The 26,619-nt window shown below is 39.3% G+C and overlaps 1 protein-coding gene across 2 annotated transcripts in view; it reads left to right on the top strand.

Annotated features, from left to right (window-relative positions):
• Nucleotides 1-26,002, top strand: part of KCNQ3 (potassium voltage-gated channel subfamily Q member 3) — a gene marked incomplete at both ends in the record, with an annotated part of 191,713 nt that extends 165,711 nt beyond the window's left edge. The window contains 11 exons of one of the 2 annotated variants that reach the window (XM_080610934.1): nucleotides 452-562; nucleotides 1,787-1,882; nucleotides 3,247-3,341; nucleotides 5,034-5,060; nucleotides 8,276-8,332; nucleotides 16,015-16,202; nucleotides 17,295-17,397; nucleotides 21,361-21,492; nucleotides 22,382-22,480; nucleotides 24,214-24,298; nucleotides 25,265-26,002. In XM_080610934.1, coding sequence (XP_080467060.1) covers nucleotides 452-562; nucleotides 1,787-1,882; nucleotides 3,247-3,341; nucleotides 5,034-5,060; nucleotides 8,276-8,332; nucleotides 16,015-16,202; nucleotides 17,295-17,397; nucleotides 21,361-21,492; nucleotides 22,382-22,480; nucleotides 24,214-24,298; nucleotides 25,265-26,002 — 1,731 coding nt within the window. The remainder of the gene's footprint in view (nucleotides 1-451; nucleotides 563-1,786; nucleotides 1,883-3,246; nucleotides 3,342-5,033; nucleotides 5,061-8,275; nucleotides 8,333-16,014; nucleotides 16,203-17,294; nucleotides 17,398-21,360; nucleotides 21,493-22,381; nucleotides 22,481-24,213; nucleotides 24,299-25,264) is intronic. The other variant, XM_080610935.1, reaches the window with a different exon arrangement.
• Nucleotides 26,003-26,619: the final 617 nt, after the last annotated feature.

Here is a 26,619-nt window from a genome sequence, read left to right as displayed (position 1 = left end):
TGATAAGAGATACACAGTTGGAAATAAGCAACTGTGTAGGAAAGGAGTAAGTTTTCACAATGTCATCTTTGTTTTAAAAACACTGGGACTTCAGAGAGAGGTAGTCCTGATTGGTTGTTAAAGACCTGCAAGCTATTAACTGGCACACCCCATTCCTAAGTGTGCTGTCATGGTGGGCAGAAGACTCACTTCGCATGGAACGTCACATAGAGTTCCCTTTCAGCAAATGCATCCTAGAGAGGCAGCTGCTCTAAGGCTAATTCCATTTTCCCTATTGCAATAATTCTGGACTATGCTACCATTAAAATAATTGGTTGGCCCATTATCAAGATCCTACCTGAGGAGGCTGCATGAGCACCCACAGAGCTAAGTGCACGTTTCATGGTGACATTTAAAGCAGAGCTTTTGGCTTTGTTTTTCTTATTGGAAGTTGTGGTCATTCTGCCCACAGATCACCCTCGCTACGATTGGGTATGGTGACAAGACCCCCAAAACATGGGAGGGACGGCTGATTGCAGCTACTTTCTCTCTCATTGGAGTGTCTTTCTTTGCTCTTCCTGCAGTAAGTACCTTCCCCCTCCTCTGTTAGCCACAGCCCACTGCTGTACACTTGCAAAATGAAGGCAATCAAAGCTGCCAGTGGAATGGAAATCCCTTGTTAAGAAGTGATTCAGACACTTGAACTGGTCTAGATCAGTAGATCAAACTCCTTTCTGCCCAAATTTGCGTGCAGCCTATTTGGTATATGATACACCAATACTCCTTGAACCATGTGTGGGCACTGTCTGAGACAGTGCTACTTCACACAGGACAAAATTAATCCAGCAAGTGTACAGTCTGGGCAGTCACAGGGCACTTCATGAGCCTGTACCCTGGCCCAGATTAGTTTGCTGGTACTGACACAGCCACACAAGATGTATTTTTAAAGGATTTGGTTCTGCTGTGTTAAAAATTAGGGTTGAATTCACCTTACCCAGATCTGAACACCTGCAAGTTAGAGATCTACATATGAGTAATCATCACAGACCAGTGGCCATCCTTTATAACCAGTGCAGCTGTGCAAGTATTTCATGTCAGCTGTCTGAGGAAATAATTCTTAGAGAAGATTTCTGACACCACTATGGAAGTGCCATTTCTACCCACTAAGATTAAAGGGGATTTAGACAGCAGATGACAGTACAGGTATTTTTGACCTAGCCATGTGAATCGTCCTCGGTTACTTAAGAAATGATCTCTAAATTGCTTTTGAAAGTATATTGCTTTCTTGTGTTACATGGGCCAAATATTTGCTTTGTCTGCAAAGTCCTCAGGTAAGAGCGAGACAAGATCTGGGTGAGATGGGCTGAATAGCAACAGAAACAATGCCGAGTCCAGGTTTTAGGATATTTTTCCTTTACATCAAGACAAGGAAAGCATTTCACAGAGAATGGGAAGTCCCACACACCCAAATCCAGAGTATGGCTAGCATAGCTCTTTTATCACACAAGCACAGTTTGTGTCTACCTGAGTGGAAAGTAATACACCAGCTTGGTATCTCCAGCTTGGAAAGCAGTAGACAAGAAACCTGTTGAGGACCTTAAGATGATATGATGTGGCCTCTGGTCCTTGAGAGGATCATGAGAGCCTCGTGTCTTGTGAGTGGACCAATGGGAAGGTCATGCTGCACTGCACAAAGCTTCCACGTAGACACCTCCATCTCCACCCACAGGCCTGTTTCCTCTCATCATTAATCCAGTCTTTTCTGAGTAAGAAACAATTAAAATCTTGCATCCCTCTGTGCTTTCAGGGCATTTTGGGCTCAGGGCTGGCACTGAAGGTCCAGGAGCAACATCGTCAAAAGCATTTTGAGAAAAGAAGAAAGCCAGCAGCTGAACTCATCCAGGTTTGCAGCTACTTATCCCCTCCTAGATAAAGTGGTGTGTATGTGACTGCTACATCATGTTAACAAGGGTGACCCCTTCGCAAATTCTCATTTCCCATTGCAGGAGGTGAGAAGCTGTGTTTATAGGGGAGTTAGGGGTTTTTTCACATTGAGCAAGATAATCCAAAGATCCTTCCAGTTTTTGAAGAAGGAATCTTTCGATTCCCAGCATACCTTTCAGAAGAACAGTGTCTATAGTGTCTTTAATGTCTTTTTTCATCCGCCAGCTTCTGGAAACCAACCAACGTCTGCATTAGCGCCACAAAATCACAGAAAACAAGCTGTCGAAAACATATTCTTCCCAGAATCCAGGTTTTGTCAGTTCCCTTGCGAGAGTGCTTTTATGTGCAAACAAAGTTAAGTTGTTATTGATGTGAAAACAGCGATAGAAATAACACAACAGACAAGCGGCTGTTTCAATCAAGGCAAATGATGTAAATAGTATGTGTGGTTTGTAAAAACTGAAACATACCCTGGATCTTCTGTTATGTCACTGGACTATCAGAGGATTTGATGGGAAGAGACTCCTTATCTTACTTGGACATCAGTTATGGCCTTTGCTACCAATTCAGAAAATGAAGCTTAAAATTACTAGTTCAGGGGCTGACAAATTTGACAGGAGTTACTTGTAGTAAATATTGAGCTCACCCTGATGGCAGTGAAGTCAATGGCAGCATTTCCATAAAGGAACAGAGAAAGGTTTTGTGATATCAGACGGAAGTGGTGTTGTTCAGGACTGCTCAGGATCAAACCAGGCTGAGTGGCATATTATGCTATTCTCATTAAAACCACTTGTTAGCAAACAGAATGGGCTGCAGGGATGAGCTGTGAATTGAATTCACCTTTTAAATTAAAGCATCTCCACTTAGCAGAAGCTAATTTAGCTACAGTGGTTTTAGGTATGTGCTGAAAGAATTTTGATTAGAGCTAAATGCTGAAATAGAAAATTTCTCAGCAAACTTTCCTCTGAGGATACACTAGATAGTAAACTAGCTGAAGCCAGAAATAGTGGACAAATCCAGCAGTGACTGAAGCTCTTTTAGACACACCAGACAGAAGAATAAAACAAGTTTAGTCAAATGTAATGTCTTGTTGATTTTGGTAGTTCTCTCCACGTCCTGGTTCCTTTAACAGCCCTCCGAGTGCCATAATCCAGTGTCAATAATTTATCCATATGGTGACACTCATTAAGTATGGCTGACAGGTAACTAATCTCTAGATAATCATTCAGGTGCATTGTTATGCTCTTTGAAGCAATCTGGCTGCTGTCAGCTTGGGGAATAGCTTTACCTAAAGCTAGTTATTTCCTTTCCCTTGTAATTCAGGCTGCCTGGAGATACTATGCTACTAACCCCAACAGGATTGATCTAGTTGCTACCTGGAGGTTTTATGAATCAATTGTATCTTTTCCATTTTTCAGGTAAGTGCATTGTCCACCTCCCTATTTTCTGTGAAGTAAAAGGACAGGAAGCATAGACTTTATATAGATCAGTGAGGCTTTTGTAGGTAAGAGATCATTGCCAGTTAACTTCCTCACTGAGAATGAAAAACATGCTTTTGGCTTCTGGATCCATTTCTTTTCCCTTCCCTTGATGCGACATATTGGGGCACATGGATTACTCAATCAGTGCTTCTCATGTTGGCATTAAACAGAGAAGGCTGCCTAACCATCACCTTCCATTTGTAAGACCTAGGAGTTTATCGCCCTGAAAATCTCAGTTTCTGCCTCTGTAATTTTGACCCTGATAAAGTTTTAGCCCTGTATTTCAGAGGTGCCTGTACTTCTCACAACCTCTATGATGCAGTCATGTGTTTTAAGTTATGGGCTATGCAGAAAAATCTTAGTTTTCCTTCTTTATCTCAACAGGCCTGAGAATTTTGTTGTTCACAGAGGGGGCCATGGCATGTGAACATAATTAATGCTTGTTAAAGGCTTCTCTTTTGGCAATACCAATTGCTCAAGGGGATAATTCGGTGGAGGACAGCCAAAGCATGCTTAAAACTGTCTCCCACTGAAACTATTCATTGAAAGATCACAAGAAAATTTTTCTGGGGAGTTGGGGTCATGGTTTTATTTTAATCACCAATTCTGAGTCCAGTGGAAAACATTCCATACCTAAATACATTCAGACTTAATGGATGCTTATATGTTTATGGCTATGAGGCTGTCTGATCCTCATTTTTCTTGTCTTTCAAACAGGTACTTTCCTCACCTTGAGGTCTTAACATGTTAAAACGTTTGCCCTATGAAACCAAGACTTTTAGCTATAGACTATCAGCTGCTAGTAACGGGCATTGCTTATCCAAGTTTATGCTTAAACTTTCATTCTGGACCTGCTGTTATGCCTCATTCTGAGAAAAAATGTACCCTTAAACTGCTGCTCAGCTCAAACAGAGGACTCCACATATAAGTTCTGCTCAATGAGCTAATATTGCAACTGTAGCTGCTGCTCAAAATTGACTGGCAGAAACATTTCAGGCTTCTACCTTCACAAAGGGCAAATTAGAAACGCTAAGTCTCTCTTTGTTATATTGACAATATACTTCTTTAGGATTCATTTCACATATGTCAAAAAGGAAATCTCAAGAAAAAACACCACAAATGTTTAATTGAGGCTTAGTGTATTTCCTTTTTTTTAATTCCTTCTCACGCTCTAAGTATTCACAAATTCTCCATTACAGAGTCATTTCTAGAGGGTTTCTTGACCTCAGGCTTTGTTCAGAGAATAATTCTCAGGCTTGCCTGGAGTCTAGGTTCGTTACTGTGACTTCAAGCTTGTTTGTTGTATGTAGGTTCTTCTGTGATTCAAATGTGACCTGAAATTTAAGAGATGCTTTGCAAATAAGGTCCTGGGAGGGAGCACAATGGAGTTCACTTCTCACCAAAGACTGGATTACCAGACTAAGCAGCACAAATTGGTTTCAGGAACCTATATCCCTTTCTTTGCTTTATGACTAGTTGAAAATGCAGCTTTTATTCTGCTATCACAGAACAAAAGAGGTATAAACTATTAGCAAGAGATTTGCAATTTATGTTTTAATAATTTGCTGAACTTATTATGTAATTCTTCTCTCCTTGTTTTCTTGTAATGCTTCCTTTCTTCTATAAAAGGAAAGAGCAATTGGATGGCACTGCCAGGTACGTAGCTGCCATTATTATAGCCCTGTTTTAATACAGTTGTTGGAGGATGCAGGTTAAATGGTTCTTTGTGGATTCATGAACTGTTAACCAAAACATGCTACTAACACTACAGGTAGTCACTAAAAATTATTAACCAATCCATTTCCTAATTGCTTGCTTTTTTCCCCTATTTAACAACACAGCTAAAATGCTAATCATATAAATGCAGTGTTGCTTGCTGATTGTCTGTAAACAGCTTTATTGTTTGTTATGATTAATCATAGTCTATATTTCTCCTGATCCATGTCAGAAAACCAGGATTTAGCATCCAGATTGTTCTAGAATGACTTTAAAGTTCTGCTTCATGTTATTGCTTAACAGTCCTGTACAGAGCAATGTTGCCATGTAAGGGATCAAGTCTGTGTCAGTTCACCATGTGCAAAGATTTCTGGGCGATAAATATTAAGATGGATGCTTAAGATGGATCAGCAGCATAGCCAATCTCTCTGGCAGTACTAGAAAAGATACATTAGGTTTGAGGCCTTGGTCTCACCCCTGCTGAAACAGATGGTAAAGTTCCCAGTCACTTTGGGAGAATTTACAAGCAGAGAGAATGAAGGAATCATCAATCCTAATACCGGTCAGTCACTGAAGACTACAGCAGAGCAGTCATTGCCAGTCAACCTGCAAGGCCTCAGATGGAAATGGTATATTTATAACCCCCTCCAGCTAAGTTGCAGATTTAAAAGCACGTAAAATTATTCAACTTCTTAGGCTGAAAACATGAAATACTCAATGCTAAACTGCTATCAATGGATCACCCACAATGAAAGTCAATAGCAATTAAAAGGATGAATAGTCCCTCAGACCTGTGCTTAGGCCATTTCTATTTGCATCCCCATTTGCAGCACAGAGAAAAAAAGCTATAATTACAGCAAAATTTGAAAGCTGTTAGCAGTCAAGCCTGGGTTCCAGATCCTGTTCTGATGAAAAGTTATCTTTTTCTTTTTGCTTTTAAACATTTCATGCAACACATGACAGCTTCAGTAAAGGAAGTGGGGAAAAACATTCACACTTGCAGTTCTGCTATGAATGTTTGGGGTTCAAACCTCTTTTAACAGAGAAGAAAAACTTATCCCAAGTTTTTACTATACAGGCAAGTGCTGTAGTGCTGAATTATTTGGAAAAGGTATCTATCTTCCCCCTCCTGTCACCATCATCATGAGCTAACCTGCTCCTCTTCAAAGACTGCCTATATGGGAGTTTCCTGGTTTGTGAACCCCTATGGATCTTGAGTACTGTGCATTCATGGCACTACCCAGGCTAAGCAGTCATGAGGAAGCTCAGTTGTATTAATGTAGGTGTCTGGAGATTTTAGCCATCTCCAGTTTGGCAGCAGCTGAATTTTGGCGTTTAATATGTAGGAGAGAGCTTAGGAGCTGAAATCCTTTTTGAGTATGTAACTCCATACATTAAGCCAAAACATGTTCTGACTCAGATGCAGCAGCAGATTAAAAATAGGCAAGTGAATGATTGCTGCAGTTTGCTGTTGGTCACAGCCTCACTAGAGAAGCTCCTGCACCTGCAGTGACAGAACAGTTTGCGGAATAGCTTCTGAGTTAGTGTGTCTTTAAGGTCAGTAAAAGTCATTTTATGTTGACGCACTGGATTAAAAATGGAAAAGAATGACTCATGGCTCAAAATCTGTAAAACTGTAATCCCAAGGCCCCTTTTTCTAGATGGATAGATCTTGATTTTATGTTGTGACATATATAATAACCTTCAGCAAAATAATCAGTAAACCTGCATTGGAGCTTTCCTGTTAGCAGGAATGTGTTTGTGGAAGTAAGCAGTCAATTAAAAGGGTTGGAAACCCTCCAGGTAAACAGACAAATGATGGTACTTGTGGGAGCGTCCACTGACTTCAGTAGACATGGGACTGAGCCATAAAATCTCGTTGTTTTGACAGTACCACCTCCCATCTTTCATAAAACTCTTATTTACAGACCAGATAATTAAAAAAAAAAAAATCATCTTCCTCCTACAGTGATTTAGTATGGAAAGTATTGCTCATACTTCATTGCAGTTTGTGTTTAAAGCTCTATTGAAATAAATGAGCAATAAGGGAACTCAGTCCTATTGGAGAGAAGAGCCCATGAGTGCACTCAGTCTCCAGGTTCTTGCATCAGTTAAGTACTTAATGGGAGAGCTGTAGTAATAAACAGTTTTGTCTGAATAGTGATTGATAAAGGAGACAGAAGAATTGGTCCAAAGCTTGCCCAGAAGAGTCAGAAAAATTAACTGGTTAATAAACTAAAATAAGGCCTTCCTGTGTGAAAATTTGAGGATGAGTGGCATTTGCAGCAGCAGGGTTGCTATTCAGTGGTGTGAAAGCTCTTTGGGAACTCCACAGTAATGGAGCTGAACTCTATGAGAGGTCCTTCTAGGATCTTGGAAGCAGGAGTTGGCACCATGACAAAGTCACAGCTAGACACAGTTTCTTGTTGTTCTTAGACCATTTGGGAAAAACACACGGGAGACAACAGAGTGGAAGAGTCCATTTCAGAAGCTGGATCACAAGGCAAGTCAGCTGGGAAGGACTTGTGATTGTAGAACGCCAATTAAAGTTTGGCAGCAGCCCAAGGCTTTATTGAAGCTCCCCTTAAACTAAAGCTGTGAAGATGTGAGATATGATGAAAAGCACATTGGGCTACCCTTCAGCTAAACAGTAGGATGGGCTCTGTAAGCAGTGAAGTGGAACATCTGATGCTGCTGTCTTAAGAGTAGCATTTTCCCTACATGCTCTCTATAGTCCCCAAAATCAGGAAGAACTGGGGTTATGTTATTCACTGATCACTGGTGAGGAGTTGACTGACTTCATACCAGAGATGCCACTACCTTGTTTTCCTTAGTCAATGCCATAACCTAGCACCCCATGAAATCTAGTCCTTCCTATTATGCGAGTATGAAAGAGTGCATATAACATAGTGCATTTCTGTATTGACAGTAGTAACAGCATAATGAAAATAAAATCATATTTTTAAAGGCGGAAAATTTCACTGTCAACATTTCTTCTTAATACATCTGCCCAAACCAGGAAGGAGTAAAAAAAAGCCACTCTGATCTGCACACTACATTAACTACAAATGAAAGGCTGTTCCCATTCTTTTTCACAGAGCTTTTCATGGGTAATCATTAACGTCTCATCTTAATAACTTTTCTTCACTTTACAGTAATGTCATGTTTAGTAGGGAGTCATTCTTTGGATCAAGCCTCACAAGAAAACTTAGGTATATACATTCAAGTAACAATCAAGCCTTACTCTTTTCATATTTCTTGCATGCCATTCTCTGCCTGCACTTTCTGTTTTTACTACAGTAGTTCATCTAACCACCATAAAAAGGGCGATAAGACCGGAAAGTTATTTAAGCATAAAAATAAAGTTGCATGACCTTGCAGATAGTTCATTGTTCTGCTGTTCAGAAAACATGGATATAATCTTGACTCTGCCAATGATCTGCTTAGAAACAAGTGCTTTTCTCTGTTTCCATAGAATGAGAATGATACTAACCTACTCTGCAAATAATTTAGAAATTTACTGTAAGAAAAATATACTATAAGAGCTAAATAACATTCCTTATGCAGTCCCAACCCTGCCAACACAAATTCATACAAGTTACTTTGCATCTGAGTTCAGTAGAACAACATCTCCGCATGTGTATTTGCAGGTTCTGGTTCAGCAAATGGAAAACAAGTGGATGCTTTTGATCATCTGAATAAAGTTAGTGACATGCTTAAATATCTTGCTGAACTGTGACCTAAGACGTGGGGCAAGAATTTTATCTTCCTGCAAAGAGACATAGAAATAATTTGTGGTGCTTCAGGAATCTGAAAGACATCATCAGAAATAATATTTTGACTAAACTGTCAAGCATTTTATTCTATTCCACACAAACATCTTGCTATCATTCAACTTCAGCTCTTTGTTCTCATTCCCACTTCATTTCACAACCATGAAATCATCGACACACAACTCAGCTTTTCTAGCTGAAGCTCTTTAGCTTTTGGAGACCTGCTAGTGAAGCACTCCATTTTTTCGTTGCATGATTGACCATGCAAAATATTCAAGAGATACTGATTTTACAGTTTGTTTTACTGGTTAATACATGGAGATATGGTCACTGCAAAGTAAAGAGTGGGTCAACATCCATGATGGCTACATCCATTGAAGAAAAATATCCATCCTGTTTTCACAAAGAATCAAACTTGGATCATTCTCCCCATGGATTTATGTGACATTGCTTATTTTTAGCCATTTCAAATCATTTTAGAAAGTGTGGATGAGAAGAGGCACTAAGCAAAGTGTGCATAAAGGCTCTTTCTCTTTCTGAAAGGTGTCAAAGTTAAGCCCAAGTTAGGATTTGTGTTAATGTTCCTGGGCAAATAATCTGGATGGTAGGTGAGTTTGGATTTAGAGTCACACCTGCTCTTAAATGCCAGTGATGATATTCACCATCAAAGAGGGTCAAAATTGCTTGGCTGAAAAGGGATATTTCCTCCTCAAACATTCGAAACGTGCAAATTAAGACCTCAATATTCAGGGTGCAAAGTAACTTTAAATAAAGACATTAGTTGTCAAGAAGTTGTACTCAAATATTTTGAGATAGAGCATTTTTGTGAGATCCTTTCTATAGCAAAGAATATTAATTGATAAAAGGGAAAGCCAGTTGGCCAAAGTTCAGAAGTACCTTGGAAGTGTAGAATGGTCTTTGGTTTATATTAAGAAAACTCATGGACTCTCTGAGATCGATTGAATGTGTTCACTGCAGGGTTCATGGCTGTCCTCATAATGTTAGTTTTGTGTTAATCTATTGGGAATAGTTCAAAGCAGCATACTTCTGGAAATCTCATTCAGAATGTTTAATTTTCCAAAGCTACGTTCGCTCATATAAGTACAACTGATAATGTAATAAAATATTGGATTAAGTATGACTGCCTTTTGCTTCCAGTTCCTTGAGACCAACTAAATCTAGCGATTAGCTAAACTGCGAACAATATGGAAACATTTCTTGATTTCTATTAGTCTGTGTTAGGTGGGAATGGTAAATACATGGAAGAGGGCTGTGTTTGATTCACTGTTAGCATTAATTCATTATTTTTCTTCTCATACATGTGCCATTTGTTTATGAAACTCCAAGACTAGGCAAAGCACAGAGTGGAGAGTATCTGACTTGCATGATGGGATGTAACTGCATTATTTCCTTGCATGACTGTTTCTGGAAAAGTATTTCTAGTTCAGTGGTTCCCACTCTTTATTCTGAGGAAGAAAAAACATCTGCTGCAGAAGTCAGCCATGTCTTGTATATCCAGCCATCAAATTCATCTCTCAGATTGTCCAAAATCATTCCCACTGCTCTTGGAGAGCAAGAATCTGAGAGCTGAGTTTTTCTTCAGGTAAGAAGCTCCCAAGCCAAACTGTCTGCACTGCTTTTGCCTTCCTCCCTTTATGGAGGTCTGTATCTACCGCAGAGTTGAGGAGTTCTCATTCTGGGACTCCAAAGATAAAGGTTTGGAGAATATTTTTATTCCATCCAAAGGGGATGCAATAGCATGCAAGACAAGCAACAGCAACATATCCAAGCTAGTCAGAGAAACTACCCTGCACTTTTATCAGCATGTCTGGGACTAATTTGAATCCTCTGGTTTCTGGAACTGCACTGGAAGTTGGGATGCACATTTATTGAATGTAAGGAAACCAAATAAAGTCAAACCACTGTCCCAACAGGAGAAACATTAGCTAATATCAGTAGGAGGAACCTGAAAGACAAGCAGCAGTACATGACCCTGTGGGTGAGAACCACTGTCCTAGCCATTCTCATGAAGGATGATGTGATCTGTGCATGTTTCATACTCTGAGACCGAGCCACGAGCATGCTGTTTTAATGAAGGAGATTGTGTCATTAGAACAAATGTTTCCTAAGTTTTTTTTTTTTAAACAGCACAATGAAAATAAAAACCCCAGCAGACCCAGATTTCATCCCTTGGAAATGAAAATAAAGTCCATTTTCTTTTTCTGATGACAGCTAGTCATTACCTGGAACGAAGCTTGGGTTTTGTTTTGGGTTTTTTTTCTGTATACAATATATTGTTGTATTTTTTCATGTGAAGCTGATGAATTAATTATTTTCTGATGATTCCACCACTGCTCTGGCTGCCTGGATATGAACACAATTGTCTTTATTTGTTGCATAAACATACTGTTATGAATTTGAATGTTACTTTAAGGGTTAATCATCAGGATCAATTAACGAGGAAGGTTTCAGCTCAGATAGATAACTTTAGCTTAGATTAATGACTTCTCATCTAGATCTTTTTGAGTAAGTTCCTCCCAAATGTAAAGTCATCCCAAAGTGAAATAAAGCTGAACTGCATTGTAGGTTGCTAACTTCCCACTGATTAGAGAAAGAGGTCAAAAGATTAATCTTAGACAGGGCATTAAACTTTTTAAACAGTTTAAGACAGATCAGAGGAGTGCTATTAAACCTTGGATGCTCAAGCAACAGTCTCAGGATAACAATTTGTTCCTAAACTGACACTTATCAACAAGGAAAGTTGAGAAATCCCCTAGAAAGAGAATTTGGAAAGCTTTTGGTTGGTATTATCTATATTAAACTCCTTCCCTCCAAAAACATCCATAAATGAGTGTGCCTACATATGCAGTGGAAAAATATCACTGCAAATAAGTAGCTTTCTGTGCTGAATGCAGAGGAATATTTTGATCTGTTTTGATCTATGGGTAGGATATGAAATTATGATCACTCCTATTCTTGTATAGCACCATGACAGAGATTTCTTCATACATTGCCTATATTTCTGTCCTATACTGAAACAAAAATGATCCTCAAGATTAATGTTTTGGATAATTTACATCATCCACTGAGCCTTTTCCTGCTGGTCTGATCCCTATAGATCCTTCCAATGCACTTTGTGCTTCCTTGTCTTCTCATAAAGAAAGCAGTTATTACAGGAGTTTTAAGGGGCAAATTTGAGAGATCAGGGTATGCATTTCGAAGGACTACGCAAGTCTCTGGAAAGAGAGTCTAAGGCCATAAGTAATGAGAACTATCTCCTAACACAATATTAAACTGCTTTTTAAAAGCAATAGCAATCTTCTGTCACACCTGTTTTTCTGCTTCTTCATCTTTCAGGTTCTCCACCTTAAACATATTCGTGTCTTGAGAACTTCTCCATGTTCTATAGTGTTACATCCAAAACGTTACTCAAAGCCAATGCGTACTATGCAAACACTACTTGCCTTTGAGGAAATCATCTAAGGCTCACTTCTAGATTTCATACTTCTCATCCTGGAAGCTGTCTCCAGAAGCTCTTCATCCAAGATGTCTAGTCTTGAAATCCTGCAGAATTGGTGGACTATGGTCTCCCCTTTCATTTGAGAGTCATTGGCAACCTATTGATACCCCCACCAGGAAAAGCTGATCTTCACAACAAGCCCGATGTACATACAATTTAGACCTAAAGAAAAATTACTTCATTTTATTATCACTGATTAGATCTACTCATCTGAAAATTGCTTCAATTTCTTCCTTCTTGTAGCTTATTTTGCTACCATGCCAAGCATGCTTAATTGCTCTATCTTTCTTTTCTTCACATTGAAGAGTTCACAAGCTCAGTCTCTCTAACATCTTCAACACCCGTCATTTTATATTGCCTGGCTGACACTGTTATCATTCAGCAAGATGTTTGGTGCACATCCTTTTCAGTGATGTGCTGTTTCCAGACTCTTCTTGGCCATCCTTCTTGAAATTAATTCCTCCTTTAAACTTTGATTTTATTACTAGTGAGGCACTATAATTTATCTTCCCTATTTATTTTCCCAAAGTAAAACCACACACAAGTCAGTCAGTTGATATTCACTTCCTCAGTTTTATTTTTCATGCCCTTTCAAAACTTTCTCAATAGCTGTCGTCTTCTCCAGTGTATATATTTCCTATATAGAGTCACAGAATAGTTAGGGTTGGAAAGGACCTTAAGATCATCTAGTTCCAACCCCTTGCCATGGGCAGGGACACCTCACACTAAACCATGCCACCCAATATATATGGTAGCTGAGCATCTGAAGAATCCAGATTTCGCAGAAATGCTACAGAGTTAAGACATCTGTCCTGTAAAGCACTACTGCTCTCAAACCTGGCCTCTGCTACAGAGAAGTGAAAGTGATGCAGAAAAGAGGCTATAGGTTTCTCCCTATCTATCTTGTTAGAGCACAAATCACTTGTTGGGACTCTGCACTAACCACCATTTCAGCCTTCAGAATGTTTTGGTGTATCAATCAGATCAAGATCCCAACCCAAAAGCAAGCACTGTGGAAGTTACGTTTTAAGTAAGTTCTTATGACTGAACATGAGGCTGCCATGCACATTCTGTGCTGGTTAATTTGCTGCAGATGTCACAAGTGACATCTCCTGGTTTTATACAAAGAAGGATGTAATCCCTGATTTTTGCTCTCTACATTTGTCTGTATTTTGAATATCTTCCCCCTGTGCCATGAATTCTTCAGGAAATGACTCAAAGTATGAGTAATATTCATACCAGCCACTTAAGCTGTTCTAATTCTTCAAATCCATGCTTTTATCTTCTGGAAATATATCAGGATTTGTTGTGTCTCCGTACTTACATAAGTCCTAAGTTGCTACTTCCATACTTGCACACACATGTGCACTTCATACATGCAATGAAAGGGCAAACATCTGAATTTACTAGGCTGTAGGAATTGCATTCACAAGTATTGTCATGTTGTCAACAAGAATATTGAGAAGGCCTGAAAAAGCCTCTTGCACAAAGGTTTAGTGCTTCCATCTTCTATGACAAGGAAGCCCATATTTCATTACCTCCTGTGTCAAAGAAACATTGATCAGAAACAAATAGTAGAGGGCCTCAGTAATTCATATTAAAAAGAAACCAAACAACTAAACAGAAACCCCTGCAACAGCTATGATGTTCAATGCTCAGATCAGCTAGGAATTTTGTACGTGGACAACCGCAGTATTCCTACCAGAGTCAGCACTCCTATGAAAGATGTGATGTGTCTTTAAATCTCACCTTTATCATCCTAAAAGGAATGTCCTACAAACTTCCATTGTGGTGGGATACTGCAACAGATACTGAGATACAGCAGAACTCTGAGATACAAATAGATGCTTCTTTCAAAGAGGTGTACCAACGACACCACAGATTATAGAACTTAAAAATAATCCATCTGACCATGATAACTCCTTAAACAGAGGATAGATAGTTCTGTGTGAGACCCTTCACTTGCAAAGTCTGCACACAAGTTTCCATGTATCTTTACCCACTATGTCCTTGCATGGTGGACCCTCCCTACACTTGCCTCTCCTGCCAGCAAGCTTAGTGGCTTCAGCCAAGTGTGCTGCACGGATACCTCTGCATACCTATGAAACCTCTTTCCTCTGGTCACCACTGCTGTTTGTCCTTCAGCCCTGCTCCCATCTGTGGCTCCCAGAAACCTGCTACCTGTGGTGGCTTCTTCCCTCCCACCCTTCAACCTGCTTGACCCATGTCCCTCACAGAGCTCCCCCTTGGCCATGTGTGCTCAATTCACCTCTTCCCATAGCTGTCCCACATTGCAATGGGTTAAAAGGCAGGCTTTCTTCCCATGGCATAGCCCCATTTTTTTTTGCAATTAACAAATATTTAATCAGCAAAGTGAACAAGCAAATCAAATATTTTTACCATCTGTTGCCTACAAAGTCTTCAGACCATATATAATCTGATCTACTTGATGGAAAATTCCTTTTGTGTTGCTCTTTCCTTTGGCATTAGTAATTGCCTTTAAGCCTGTTACAGTCACTAGGCTGTCAGAAGGGTTATTAATGTGGGTAGATGTGGCAGGTAGATGAAATTCTAGCTATACATTGTCACTGAAGAACAAAGTCTTTGGTATCTGTAAGAGGACAGTGCAAGAAATCATCAGAAGAACAAAATATGTCAGTTTACTGCAATTCATATAGGTCACCTCGATTTCTATATAGTGAGAAATGACTGAAAGTGAATGGTGAAGAGAACTGGGTAGTCTGCCCTAGTATGTACCTAGTTATTGCTTGGCAATGACTTTACAATGTTTTGCTGATAATTTATTCAGTTCACAGCACACCTGACTTTATTTTACTCCTGGCTATGCATAACTCTTCTATGAAGACAGGCTGAATACAGCTGGGGTTCTGACCCTGAAGAAGAGAAGGCTCTGGGAAGACCTTAGAGCAGCCTTGCAGTATCTAAAGGATCTTAAAAGAAAGCTGGAAAGGAACTTTTTACAAGGGCATGTAGGTATAGGACAAGGGGCAATGGCTTTAAACTGAAAGAGGGGAGATTTAGATTAGATATAAGGGTGGTGAGGCACGGGCAGAGGTTGCCCAGGGGAGCTGTGGCTGCCCCATCCCTGGCAGTGTTCAAGGCCAGGTTGGAAGGGCCTTGGAGCAACCTGGTGTAGTGGAAGGTGTCCCAACCCATTCTGTGATTCCATGAGTTATTAATTTAATAGCCTCCAATAGACTCAGTACTTAGAGAAAGCACTGAAGAGGGAAACCAAGCATCCTTATAATTAGACAATACAACTGCCTAAGTAGCGGTGTTTTCCTTCTTAATGATGTGCAGACTTGCTACAGGAGCTGAAGCACTGTGATACATTACCTGGAGAGGATAGCAAAGACCCTCTGGTAACATTTTCAACATTGATACAAAAAATGCTCAAAAAAAGCAGTTAATTATCTGTGGAGCTTAACCATTGCTTACAAAGACATTGATGTATTATGGTAGCCCCAGCAGTGTCCTTGTGTTCAAAACATTTATTTAGCCCATTATAAACTTAAAGCATCATGAAAACGAGTTAAAAGTGTACAAAGGAGGAAAATGATTACTTTTGCTTATTTTGTAGCCAAAAGCTGGGTCTCTTGGATCGGGTTCGTGGTACCAATACTAAAGGAAAGCTATTTACCCCTCTGAATGTAGATGCCATTGAAGAAAGTCCTTCAAAAGAGCCTAAGAATGTTGTCTTGAATAATAAGGAGCGTTTTCGCACTGCATTCCGAATGAAAGCGTACGCTTTTTGGCAAAGCTCAGAAGGTAGCCCATCTGTGTTGATTTGTTTCTATCCATCCCCTACTCTCCCCATTTTACTTTGTTCCTCTGCATCTTCTGTTAAAGGTTTGTTAAAGCCAAGCATGGCTGTTCCCTGGTTTTACATGGTACATTTGGGAAAGGCTCAGGAAATAAATGCTGTAGTTCAGGCAACATGGTGCTTGAAACAAGACAATGGCCCTCCATAAAAACAGTAATTGATATGGGATAAAGCTGGTGATGGAATCAACACATTTGACCTGGAAAAAGAGGTCTCACTGGGAAGTGAATCTATATCCCCCAAAAAAGGCACATGTCATCATGACTTGGTTTATCAGCAGGGATGCTATGTTAAGGTAGCCCCTCCTAGACTGCATCCAGCCCTGCATTTGCATGGGTCCAGACATCTCAAATATCTTCTCACAGCAATCTCTTAAAACCTTGTTTTATAGAGGGCTGTTTCCCTTCCATTCTCCCTACAACTGCTGCCCCTCAGCAGATTTCCAGTGGATGTCCATGCAACGTTATAGGATATTTTTCCTCTCAGCTTCCTTGAGCACACATTTTCCTCTTCTTGCCTATAGCATCTAAATGGTCTCCAAATAAGTTTCTCATTTATTGTGCCAGTGCCAATGCATAATGAGCATAATACCATGGATGTAGTCTAGGTGTCTACACTGGAAACTTGATTATTCTCTTCCATGAAGGTACATGAGCTGCAAGCAGTGCAAGTAGGAGGAGAACTTGGCCTGTAGCTTCTACATCTGTTTTAGCCTTATGTAACGTAATTTTGGCAAAAATTTCTCATTCTGAAATCTTACAAAAGTGGGAACTTTTAAATCCATTGGAAAGGAAGAGAAGTTCCCAGTGTTTCCGAAATGCTGGAATCTGAGAAGAGATCCCTCAAACAATGTCTTACAGATGTCCCACCAGAATTATTAAAATGCTTTCAAGAGCTGACTAGAGAAAGAGGAACCTGCAAGAGATGTTCCTTTACTAAATTACACTTATTTTATATAGTGCTTTAGTCAGGCATACTTCCCTCTAAATATTGTATGCTCAGATGTTCACAGAGCTGTTTTTTGACCTGCTTTTCAGATGCAGGAACAGGTGAAGCCATGGCAGAAGAGAGAGGCGACGGTAGCGACTTCCTTATGGAAGATATGATTCCCACATTCAAGACAGCCATCCGAGCTGTCAGGTAAACATCTCTGATCCTCAATGCTTTGCTTTGAGTTTGTGTGTTTATGCTTGAGGACACCACATTGCCATGTTGTTACATGCTGATTCATTGCTACTGTTCTTGCTTTTATAAAATGCAATAGGTTAGATACTTCTCATCGTTTAGATAATTCTAGGTATACTGAAAAGCACAAGACAGACCCTTTTTAAAGTCCTTTTTGAGAATATGCAGAGAGGGAAATATGTTTCAATGCCATTTTTGCAAGATACTCTATAAATATTTTTATTATAATATAAAATCCTTTACAGTTCCTCATTAAAATATGCTGTAAATACAGTATCTTGCTCAATTTAGGGACTATCGTATTTATGTAAAACTGGAATTTTAGCTTAACAATAAACTTGGAGCTGACTCAACTCTTCTTTATTCACAGCTGTATGAGTGTGCAATATAGTTTTCAGCTGTCATCTTTTAATAGATGCTGAGGTCTACACTTCAGCGGTATTCAGCTTGTGACGTGTGTCATCTCTATTTTCATATCACAGGAGATATCTCCTATGGTTAGAAAACTCCTAGTAAGGCTTGATAATGTGTTTAGCACGTCAAGTACATAGAATTCATTCATTGATGCCCTGTTACTTCTCAGTATTTTTTTACTTTCTTCCCTTGAAAATGCCACCATAGGAAAATACTCTGCTTTCATTGCACTTGCTTTTTATTCCAGAAGTTGTTGAGTTTTGGGCCAGGAAGTTAGAATCATAGAATCATAGAATAGTTAGGGTTGGAAAGGATCTTAAGATCATCTAGTTCCAACCCCCCTGCCATGCCCAGGGACACCCCACACTAAAACATGTCATCCAAGGCCTCATCCAACCTGGCCTCATCCAACCTGGCCTTGAACACCGCCAAGGATGGAGCATTCACAACCTCCCTGGGCAACCCATTCCAGTGCCTCACCACCCTCTCAGTAAAGAATTTCTTCCTTAGATCCAATCTAAACTTCCCCTGTTTAAGTTTGAACCCATTACCCCTTGTCCTGTCACTGCAGTCCCTGATGAAGAGTCCATCCCCAGCATCCTTGTAGGCCCCCTTCAGATACTGGAAGACTGCTATGAGGTCTCCACGCAGCCTTCTCTTCTCCAGGCTGAACAGCCCCAACTTTCTCAGCCTGTCTCCATACGGGAGGTGCTCCAGTCCCCTGATCATCCTCGTGGCCCTCCTCTGGACTTGTTCCAACAGTTCCATGTCCTCCTTATGTTGAGGACACCAGAACTGCACACAATGCTCCAAGTGAGGTCTCACAAGAGCAGAGTAGAGGGGCAGGATCACCTCTTTTGACCTGCTGGTCATGCTCCTTTTGATGCAGCCCAGGATACAGTTGGCTTTCTGGGCTGCGAGCGCACACTGAAGCCGGCTCATGTTCATTTTCTCATCAACCAGCACCCCCAAGTCCTTCTCTGCAGGGCTGCTCTGAATCTCTTCTCTGCCCAACCTGTAGCTGTGCCTGGGACTGCTGCGACCCAGGTGTAGGACCTTGCACTTGGCATGGTTAAACTTCATCAGGTTGGCATCAGCCCACCTCACAAGCGTGTCAAGGTCCCTCTGGATGGCATCCCTTCCCTCTGGCGTATCAACCAAACCACACAGCTTGGTGTCATCAGCAAACTTGCTGAGGGCGCACTCAATCCCACTGTCCATGTCACCGACAAAGATGTTGAACAAGACCGGTCCCAACACCGATCCCTGAGGGACACCACTCGTTACCGGTCACGCCAGACGTCGAGCCATTGACCACAACTCTTTGCGTGCAGCCATCCAGCCAGTTCTTCATCCACCGAGTGGTCCACCCATCAAATTGATGTCTCTCCAATTTAGAGACAAGGATGTCATGTGGGACAGTGTCGAACGCTTTGCACAAGTCCAGGTAGATGACGTCAACTGCTCTGCCCCTGTCCATCAGTTCTGTAGCCCCATCATAGAAGGTCACCAAATTGGTCAGGCAGGATTTCCCCTTCCTGAAGCCATGCTGGCTGTCACCAACCATCTCCTTGCTTTTCATGTGCCTTAGCATGTCTTCCAGGAGAATCTGCTCCACGAGTTTGCCAGGCACAGAGGTGAGACTGACTGGTCTGTAATTCCCTGGGTCATCCATTTTCCCCTTCTTGAAAATGGGGGTTATATTTCCCTTTTTCCAGTCGTCGAAGTTGCTACCTTCCAGGTGAGATACTGCAAGTCTGGAGTGCTCCAAAAGTATCTTCTTAGAGAAACTTCAAGGAAGATGGTTATAAGCATATAGCCGTATGCCTATATGCATATAGCCATAGTATATATTCTCCTTGTTCTTTTCCAGTTGGGTGCAGGAGAACCAGTTATTAAGAATTCCAAGTTTTCTTATGCCTGCTGAAATCCAGGCTTTGCTCATGTTACTCACGACTGCTTCCCTCCCAATGGAAGTCCCTTCATCCCTACTTCCTCCATAGTTTTCCCTTTCTTTCCCTGGTACCTGCTTGCTTTAAAACCTGGACTATACATCTGTTCTGTTTTCCAGCCCCATCTCTATGAGACATGCTATTATTACTTTTCAAAACTTCCTTTCCCACATCCTGTCCAAATCTAATTGATTCATGCAATTTCCCTTTAAACTTAGTCATAAGCCAAGCTGTTTGCTGTTTGCTTGGTTGTTTTTGGTTTTTAATGTTTGTGTTATCTTGTACAGTTTACTTAGCCCCCAGATGTTAATGGGAATTAATTCTTTTAGATAAAACCACTTAATGGGTTTTCACGGTCAGGATTTAAAATTTAAATTAATAATAGTGTGAATCTTATTTTCCCTTTCTCCTGTTTAAATGTATAGTTTTTCTGCTATCATATGTAGTTTGGCTGAATAGATATATGTTTAATTTTGAAATCTTGAAAACTATATAAGCCACAAATTTAGAGAGTCAAGAACCCTTAAAAAGTCACAATAGAATTATCTTTGCTAAATGAAAGTTTATGCAAATTATGAAAAAAAGTAAAAAAGCCACCAACCTTGAATAAAAAACAGCTCAGAATCTTAACAAATCACAGCAATTCCTCAGTTCAGACCAATAAGAACATGGAGATTCTACTGAGAAAGCAAACCCTTAGACCCCAACCCTGAGATTAAAGAACTAGAATACTTTTCATTCTCTGTATATGTTTCTTTTTTATTTGTTTAGTCTATCAAGATATAGCAGTGTGAACTAATGTATAAACAGAAAAGAATAAAAGCCAGAATGCTGAACAGTTTTCAAATGCTCTGGCCAGCACTGGTGCTTATTATAAGAAATCTGTTATTAATTACTAGGACATTTTATAATAATAGTAATAATGATAACACCAGCTGAAACTATTATTATTATTATTATTATTATTACAACAACAATAATGTCACATGGCTGTTTCTTCAGGGACACTTCAAACAGTTCTGACACTTTTTCTTTTCTCCACAATTTGAACTGCTGCTGACTTCTTAACTTGCACATTTCTACCTAATTAACATTTCCTTGTTGTCCAAAGTTTTCCCAGGTGCGAAATGAAAACCGAGCTGACAATGATTCTGCATTGCATCTGCTATAAATTAGCTTTGTAAGAGGCTGAAGCATAAAAAGTCAGCTTTAGTTTCACAACTTCAAAATCTCCTGTTAGTTTGTGGTTCAAAATCAAATTCCACGTGTGATTTTGTAGCTTTGAATCATTTCTAATTATGATTTTAGTGCTGAAAAAGACATTTTGTGCATATAGCTTGTTTTAGCCTATTAATTAAGAAAAGCCAAGTATTGTATATTTATAAATGTGGTATGATATTAGAGATTCTCTGCTTATGTTTTATTGCCTTGTTTTGAAATAGCATGCTCCATTTCCAAACATCCAAAATATTTATCAATTATTCACTAAAACTGCAAATTATCATTATGGAATTTATATAAGAAGTTAACAATTTTTCTGTTTATTTTGCAGAATACTACAGTTTCGTCTGTATAAAAAAAAATTCAAGGAGACTTTGAGGCCTTATGATGTAAAGGATGTGATAGAGCAATACTCAGCAGGGCATCTTGATATGCTTTCCAGAATAAAATATCTTCAGGCAAGGTAAGAATCCTCGGGTAAGTGAGGAAAATGTGTAGCTGAGCTGGCAAAATTAAAGCATACTGTTCCGTTTGCACACAAGGGCACCCAGAAGCTATGTCTTTGCTTAGTGTAGCTAGTTCTTACTTCAAAGTGCTTTTCCATGTACTGGGCTATCTCATTTTCAAGTATATAACAAGTCTGGTTCCTACCTCACTATTACTGCTCTAGAAAAGCTGCTCTCTTTAATTACATACCAGAAAACACCATTGTTACTCTGTAAATTGAGCTCTGCATCACATGAGCTTAGATTTCATTGCAGTAATATCTTTTTGAACTTGCGAAGTTGAGGAGGGCTCATGATGTTGGAAATCTGCACCTATCTGTGGTGGTATCTACATGACTTATACTGGGCATTCTTTCTTTACCTCAGACTGATGTGTTGTGTGATTTTGGACAGCAGAGCACCTCCCAGATACTCACTTGAGTCCAAGCAGCTAGTCAATGATTTATTAGGAGTATCAGGAATTTCCACCTTTTCTCAAATTCTGATTTTCACTAAACCTGATGGATCTCTCATCCCATTTTTAGGAGCAACAGTTACTGGAATTTTTTGACAATTACACTATTTAGTTCCTTTGAAGGAAGTGAAGTCATGTATTTTAAATGGCAGTGTTTGGAAATAGTGAGCTAGATAATTATTATAATGAAATTACCAGGTAATTACAATTCAGTGTATCAATGGTGGACCCAGAACAGAGCAAACACATCATGACCCTCAATATATTATCAAATCAAAGTGTGCTTCCTTTTTGAATCTTTGCTACTATTTGTCGCAGAGATGTATAGCATTTTCTATCATGTGTTAGCATTTGGAGAAGGACTTATGGAGTTGCACTTTTCTTTTTTCCAGAGTAGATATGATTTTTACACCTGGACCTCCATCTACTCCCAAGCATAAGAAATCCCAAAAAGGAGGAGCTTTTTCTTACCCTTCACAACAGTCTCCCAGGTGAATTTTTCTTATGCCTAGTATTTTGCACGCACCAAAATGGAAATAAAAGTATTCATTCATAACAATAGCATGACCTTCATCCAACCAGTCGCTGTTGCAGTAATAATACTGAGAGGATATGTTGCTACAAGCTTCCCTAGGAATAACGTATGATGGAAATTTAAACTTAATGGCTTTGTCTAGCTCAGCTTCTCCATGGTCTGTAAATGTGTTTTTATATGAAATATGTACATTTGGTTGCTGAGGTACTGAATTTCTATCATTCAACCAGTAAACCCACTTAAAAATTAAATAAACGTCCTCAATAGTTTGAAGGTAATTCAGTTACCTTCCTGAACTGAAAAAAGTTCATTATAGCCCCCACCAAACGGCAAGCACAGAGTTTTAATGATGCTCATCAATGACTGGTGAGAATTACCGAGAATAAATTGCAATACCAGGTTTCTGGGTGTGAAAATTACAGCATGTTATTGTATTGCTGCATTCCTGGTAGCAAGAATTCAGTAATAACTGACATTTCTTCTGTTATTTACAACTATCAATCTGTCAATAAATATCTGTGAAGAACCACATAAGACCATCAACAATCTGTCCCCAAAGCTGTTGTGGTTGCTCAGAAGAAAAGTAATCTTACAGAACATAAATTAACTTGGCTTTATCTGGTTTATCCACAATTTTTTTTAATTTTAAAATACCTAAACCCATGTAAATGTGAAGACAGAGACCTACATATATGGAAGAGGCAATGATTATTTGGGAAACAAAGCAGATTGCAAGATTTGAATGAGCCTATATCATCAGTAGCCCAACATGCAAAATCTGACATGTTTGAGTTACAGTTTCTTTAGTAAGACATATTCACATCTATATTTTGAATTCTGTCAAAAGAGAAAAACTGGACCTGTTGAAAGAAAAGTTTTATGGTATATTTGATCTAAGTCATGTCGAAGAACAAGTGCTTAGAAATTGGTTTTCTAGGTTTGTACATAGGTTATGGAAAGACTTTGAGATTCCTTTGAGGTTGGTTTAGAAACATCTTGATACGTATTTAACTTGCTAATGACCATCTTAGATCACATGAAGTTATAAATACAAGTTCTTTAGTTAAGCGAAGGTCATCTTCTCACCTCCTGAAGTTAACCCATCTGATGGACAGGCAATAGGAAATTACATAAAAGCAAATTTAATCGGGAATCTACTTTAGATCTCCAAGCCAAACTCTCTTTTCAGCGTTTCGGGTCTCTGCCGCTTGCTATTTGGTTTAATGAAATTGAGTTAAAAAACCACCACTCAACCTTGAAACTCATATTCAATCTTTAAAGACAGTAATTATAAAGAGCTACATTTTGAAACGCATGGCCACTTTTAGACCCACTATCTAGACTACCTCAACATTTTTCATAAACCTGATATTTGTATAGTAAATATGATATTAATTTCACTTTCATGTTGAAATTTTTTGTTTGCTTCTGTTTTTTTCTTAGTCTTTATCTTAATTTCAAAACAAAATAATTTCATATTAGAAATCAGGAATACATATTTTTAGAAACGCATTGCAATCAGATAGAATAGACTTTTGCTCCTGTTTTTATTATAAATATTTTCTTAACCAGGGTTTCAAGGAGCTATATGAATACACCACCCAGATGGTAATTCTGTTTTCTGATGTAAATTGCTTACTGTGATGCAAAGAAACATCGAACACTAATACAGTTATTAATTCTTTATAGAAATGATCCATATGTAGCCAAAGCATCTACAGCAGATACTGAAGACCAAAGTATGATGGGCAAATTTGTTAAAGTTGAAAGACAGGTATGTAATTTCATGACAATGATGGAGGCTGAGGTGCTTGTATGACTATGATATGCTTCTGTATGCATCTTTGTCTTATCCAGGCAGATTTGTACTTTCGGTGATCAAGACTCACACAGATCTTGTACTAATAATCACAGAATTAGTTGTTAGTTTTCTATGAAAAACTTTAATTAAATGGGAAGTGTACATTTTGAAACCTGGGGAATGAATATTCACATATTCAGCAGGTTATATATGGCAGCAAGACCCTAACCACAATGCTTAGATGGGACTTTTTCAGTCCCTTAAACTCCATACTCATTATGTCTGGTGTTTTCTTGTGAGCACTACCTTCTTTTGCAGGGTCTGGTGCTCAAAAGGGTTGCCTCCACAGCCATTTTTATGACTTTTGTGCATCCTAGCCTATTGCTTAGCAAGTCAAGACATTCGTTTTTAAATACATAAATAAGTAAGATAGAGGCAAGTGGCATTGATTCTCATCAATTCCTTTCATGGAATGTAAATGTTTAGGCACAAAGTACTATCAAAAGACAAAGGAAATTACTCCCCACAGTAATGTTGTGCGGCTATTAAGGGTTAGTTAGAAAATAGGCCTGTGTGCAAAGGTAATTCCACCTGTTGCATTTTGCTAATATCTATTTATTATGTAGTATCAAGACTTCAAACCTCACATTGTAGACTACTGTTGGGTGCTGGACTGCCAAATGTCCAGCCATGCTAACAATTATTTTTGGCACAGGTCATAGGGACAGGTCTTCTTAACCTGAGGTAGTTAGAGGGTAAACTGGCATCCACTGCAGCCCAGTTTCCATGGAAAGGGAAAGTCGTGGTTATCCTATAATTACCTTCATGACCAATAAAGATGGCAGCATACTATTACTGGGGGCAGCACACATATGGAAACATTGACTCTTTCATTGAACAACTCACTTGAGAAGATATAATAACATTGTTCTTTTTCAGGTTAATGACATGGGAAAGAAACTGGATTTTCTTGTTGATATGCATATGCATCATATGGAACAGCTGCAAATACAGGTTGCTGAGATAAGTCCATTGAAAGAAACTGCTTCTCCTGCAAAGGAGAGGAGAGAAGAAAACAAATATTCTGAATTAAAAACAATAATATATAAATACACTGAGCAGTGTGCTCATGAAACTCCGTACAACTTCCAACAGGTTCCAGTCAACAAAGTCAGTCCCTATGGTTTCTCAGCACACAGTCATATGACTCATTCACAACCTGTATCAATAGGTGGGCAAAACTCTGGCAAACTGCAAGCCACACCTTCTTCAACTTCGTATGCAGAAAGGCCAACAGTTCTGCCTATATTTACATTAATGGACTCCCAGGTTAGCTACCACTCTCAAGGAGACCTACAAAGCCCTTACTCGGATAAGGTGTCTCCAAGGCAGAGAAGGAGCTTAACAAGAGACAGTGATACTCCATTGTCCCTTCTCTCTGTCAACCATGAGGAACTTGAGCGTTCCCCAAGTGGCTTCAGTATCTCTCAAGACAAAGACGACTTCCCGTTTGGCCTCAACGGGGGATCAGCATGGATGAGAGAGAAACGCTACCTAGCAGAGGGTGAAACGGACACAGACACCGACCCTTTCACACCAAGTGGCTCCATGCCTTTGTCTTCTACAGGAGATGGGATTTCAGATTCAATATGGACCCCTTCAAATAAGCCAGTTTAAAAGTGCGTGTGGGGGCAGTCACTGGTTGACTTCTCCATGTAATGTAAGCATACTTTGTATATCTCACTTACTCTACACCCAAAGCTTACTAGTTCAAAACACCAATGGCTGCATAAGATGCATGTGATATTAGTGGTAGTCATTCTGCACCATTTCATACAATTTACTAATGCAGTTTTTTTCATGCTACCAAAACTAAGGAGCTTAGTTTTGAGCATGGTTTGCATGACTTTACCCTATATAAATGGTACAGCTGATTTCTTCTATGATACATATCTATCTGACACTCTTCAGTACAACAATGGTGATTTGATAACAGGCAAGATATGGTGGTCCTTGCTACAGTCTGCAAACAGAGCAGCAAAGTGAAAATATTTTTAGGAGCAATATCCCTTTGTGGAAACATAAGATCTGAATCCATTTCTGATACAAGTAAATCAATCTCTAATCAACCTATCCAAGAACATCTAATATTCAAAGCAGGGATAAAGCTGAGTCGAAGTTGATGACCTTAATGAAATGGTTTTGTGAACTGAATGTTTCTTGTGATCATTTATACAACTACCCATGAAATACAATGTCAAAGTGAGATTAAGGGTAGGATTTAAAATTATTGA

Source organism: Psittacula echo (assembly GCF_963264785.1).
Source record: "Psittacula echo genome assembly, chromosome: 2".
NCBI lineage: Eukaryota > Metazoa > Chordata > Aves > Psittaciformes > Psittacidae > Psittacula > Psittacula echo.
This window is presented reverse-complemented; position numbering and strand designations above follow the sequence as displayed.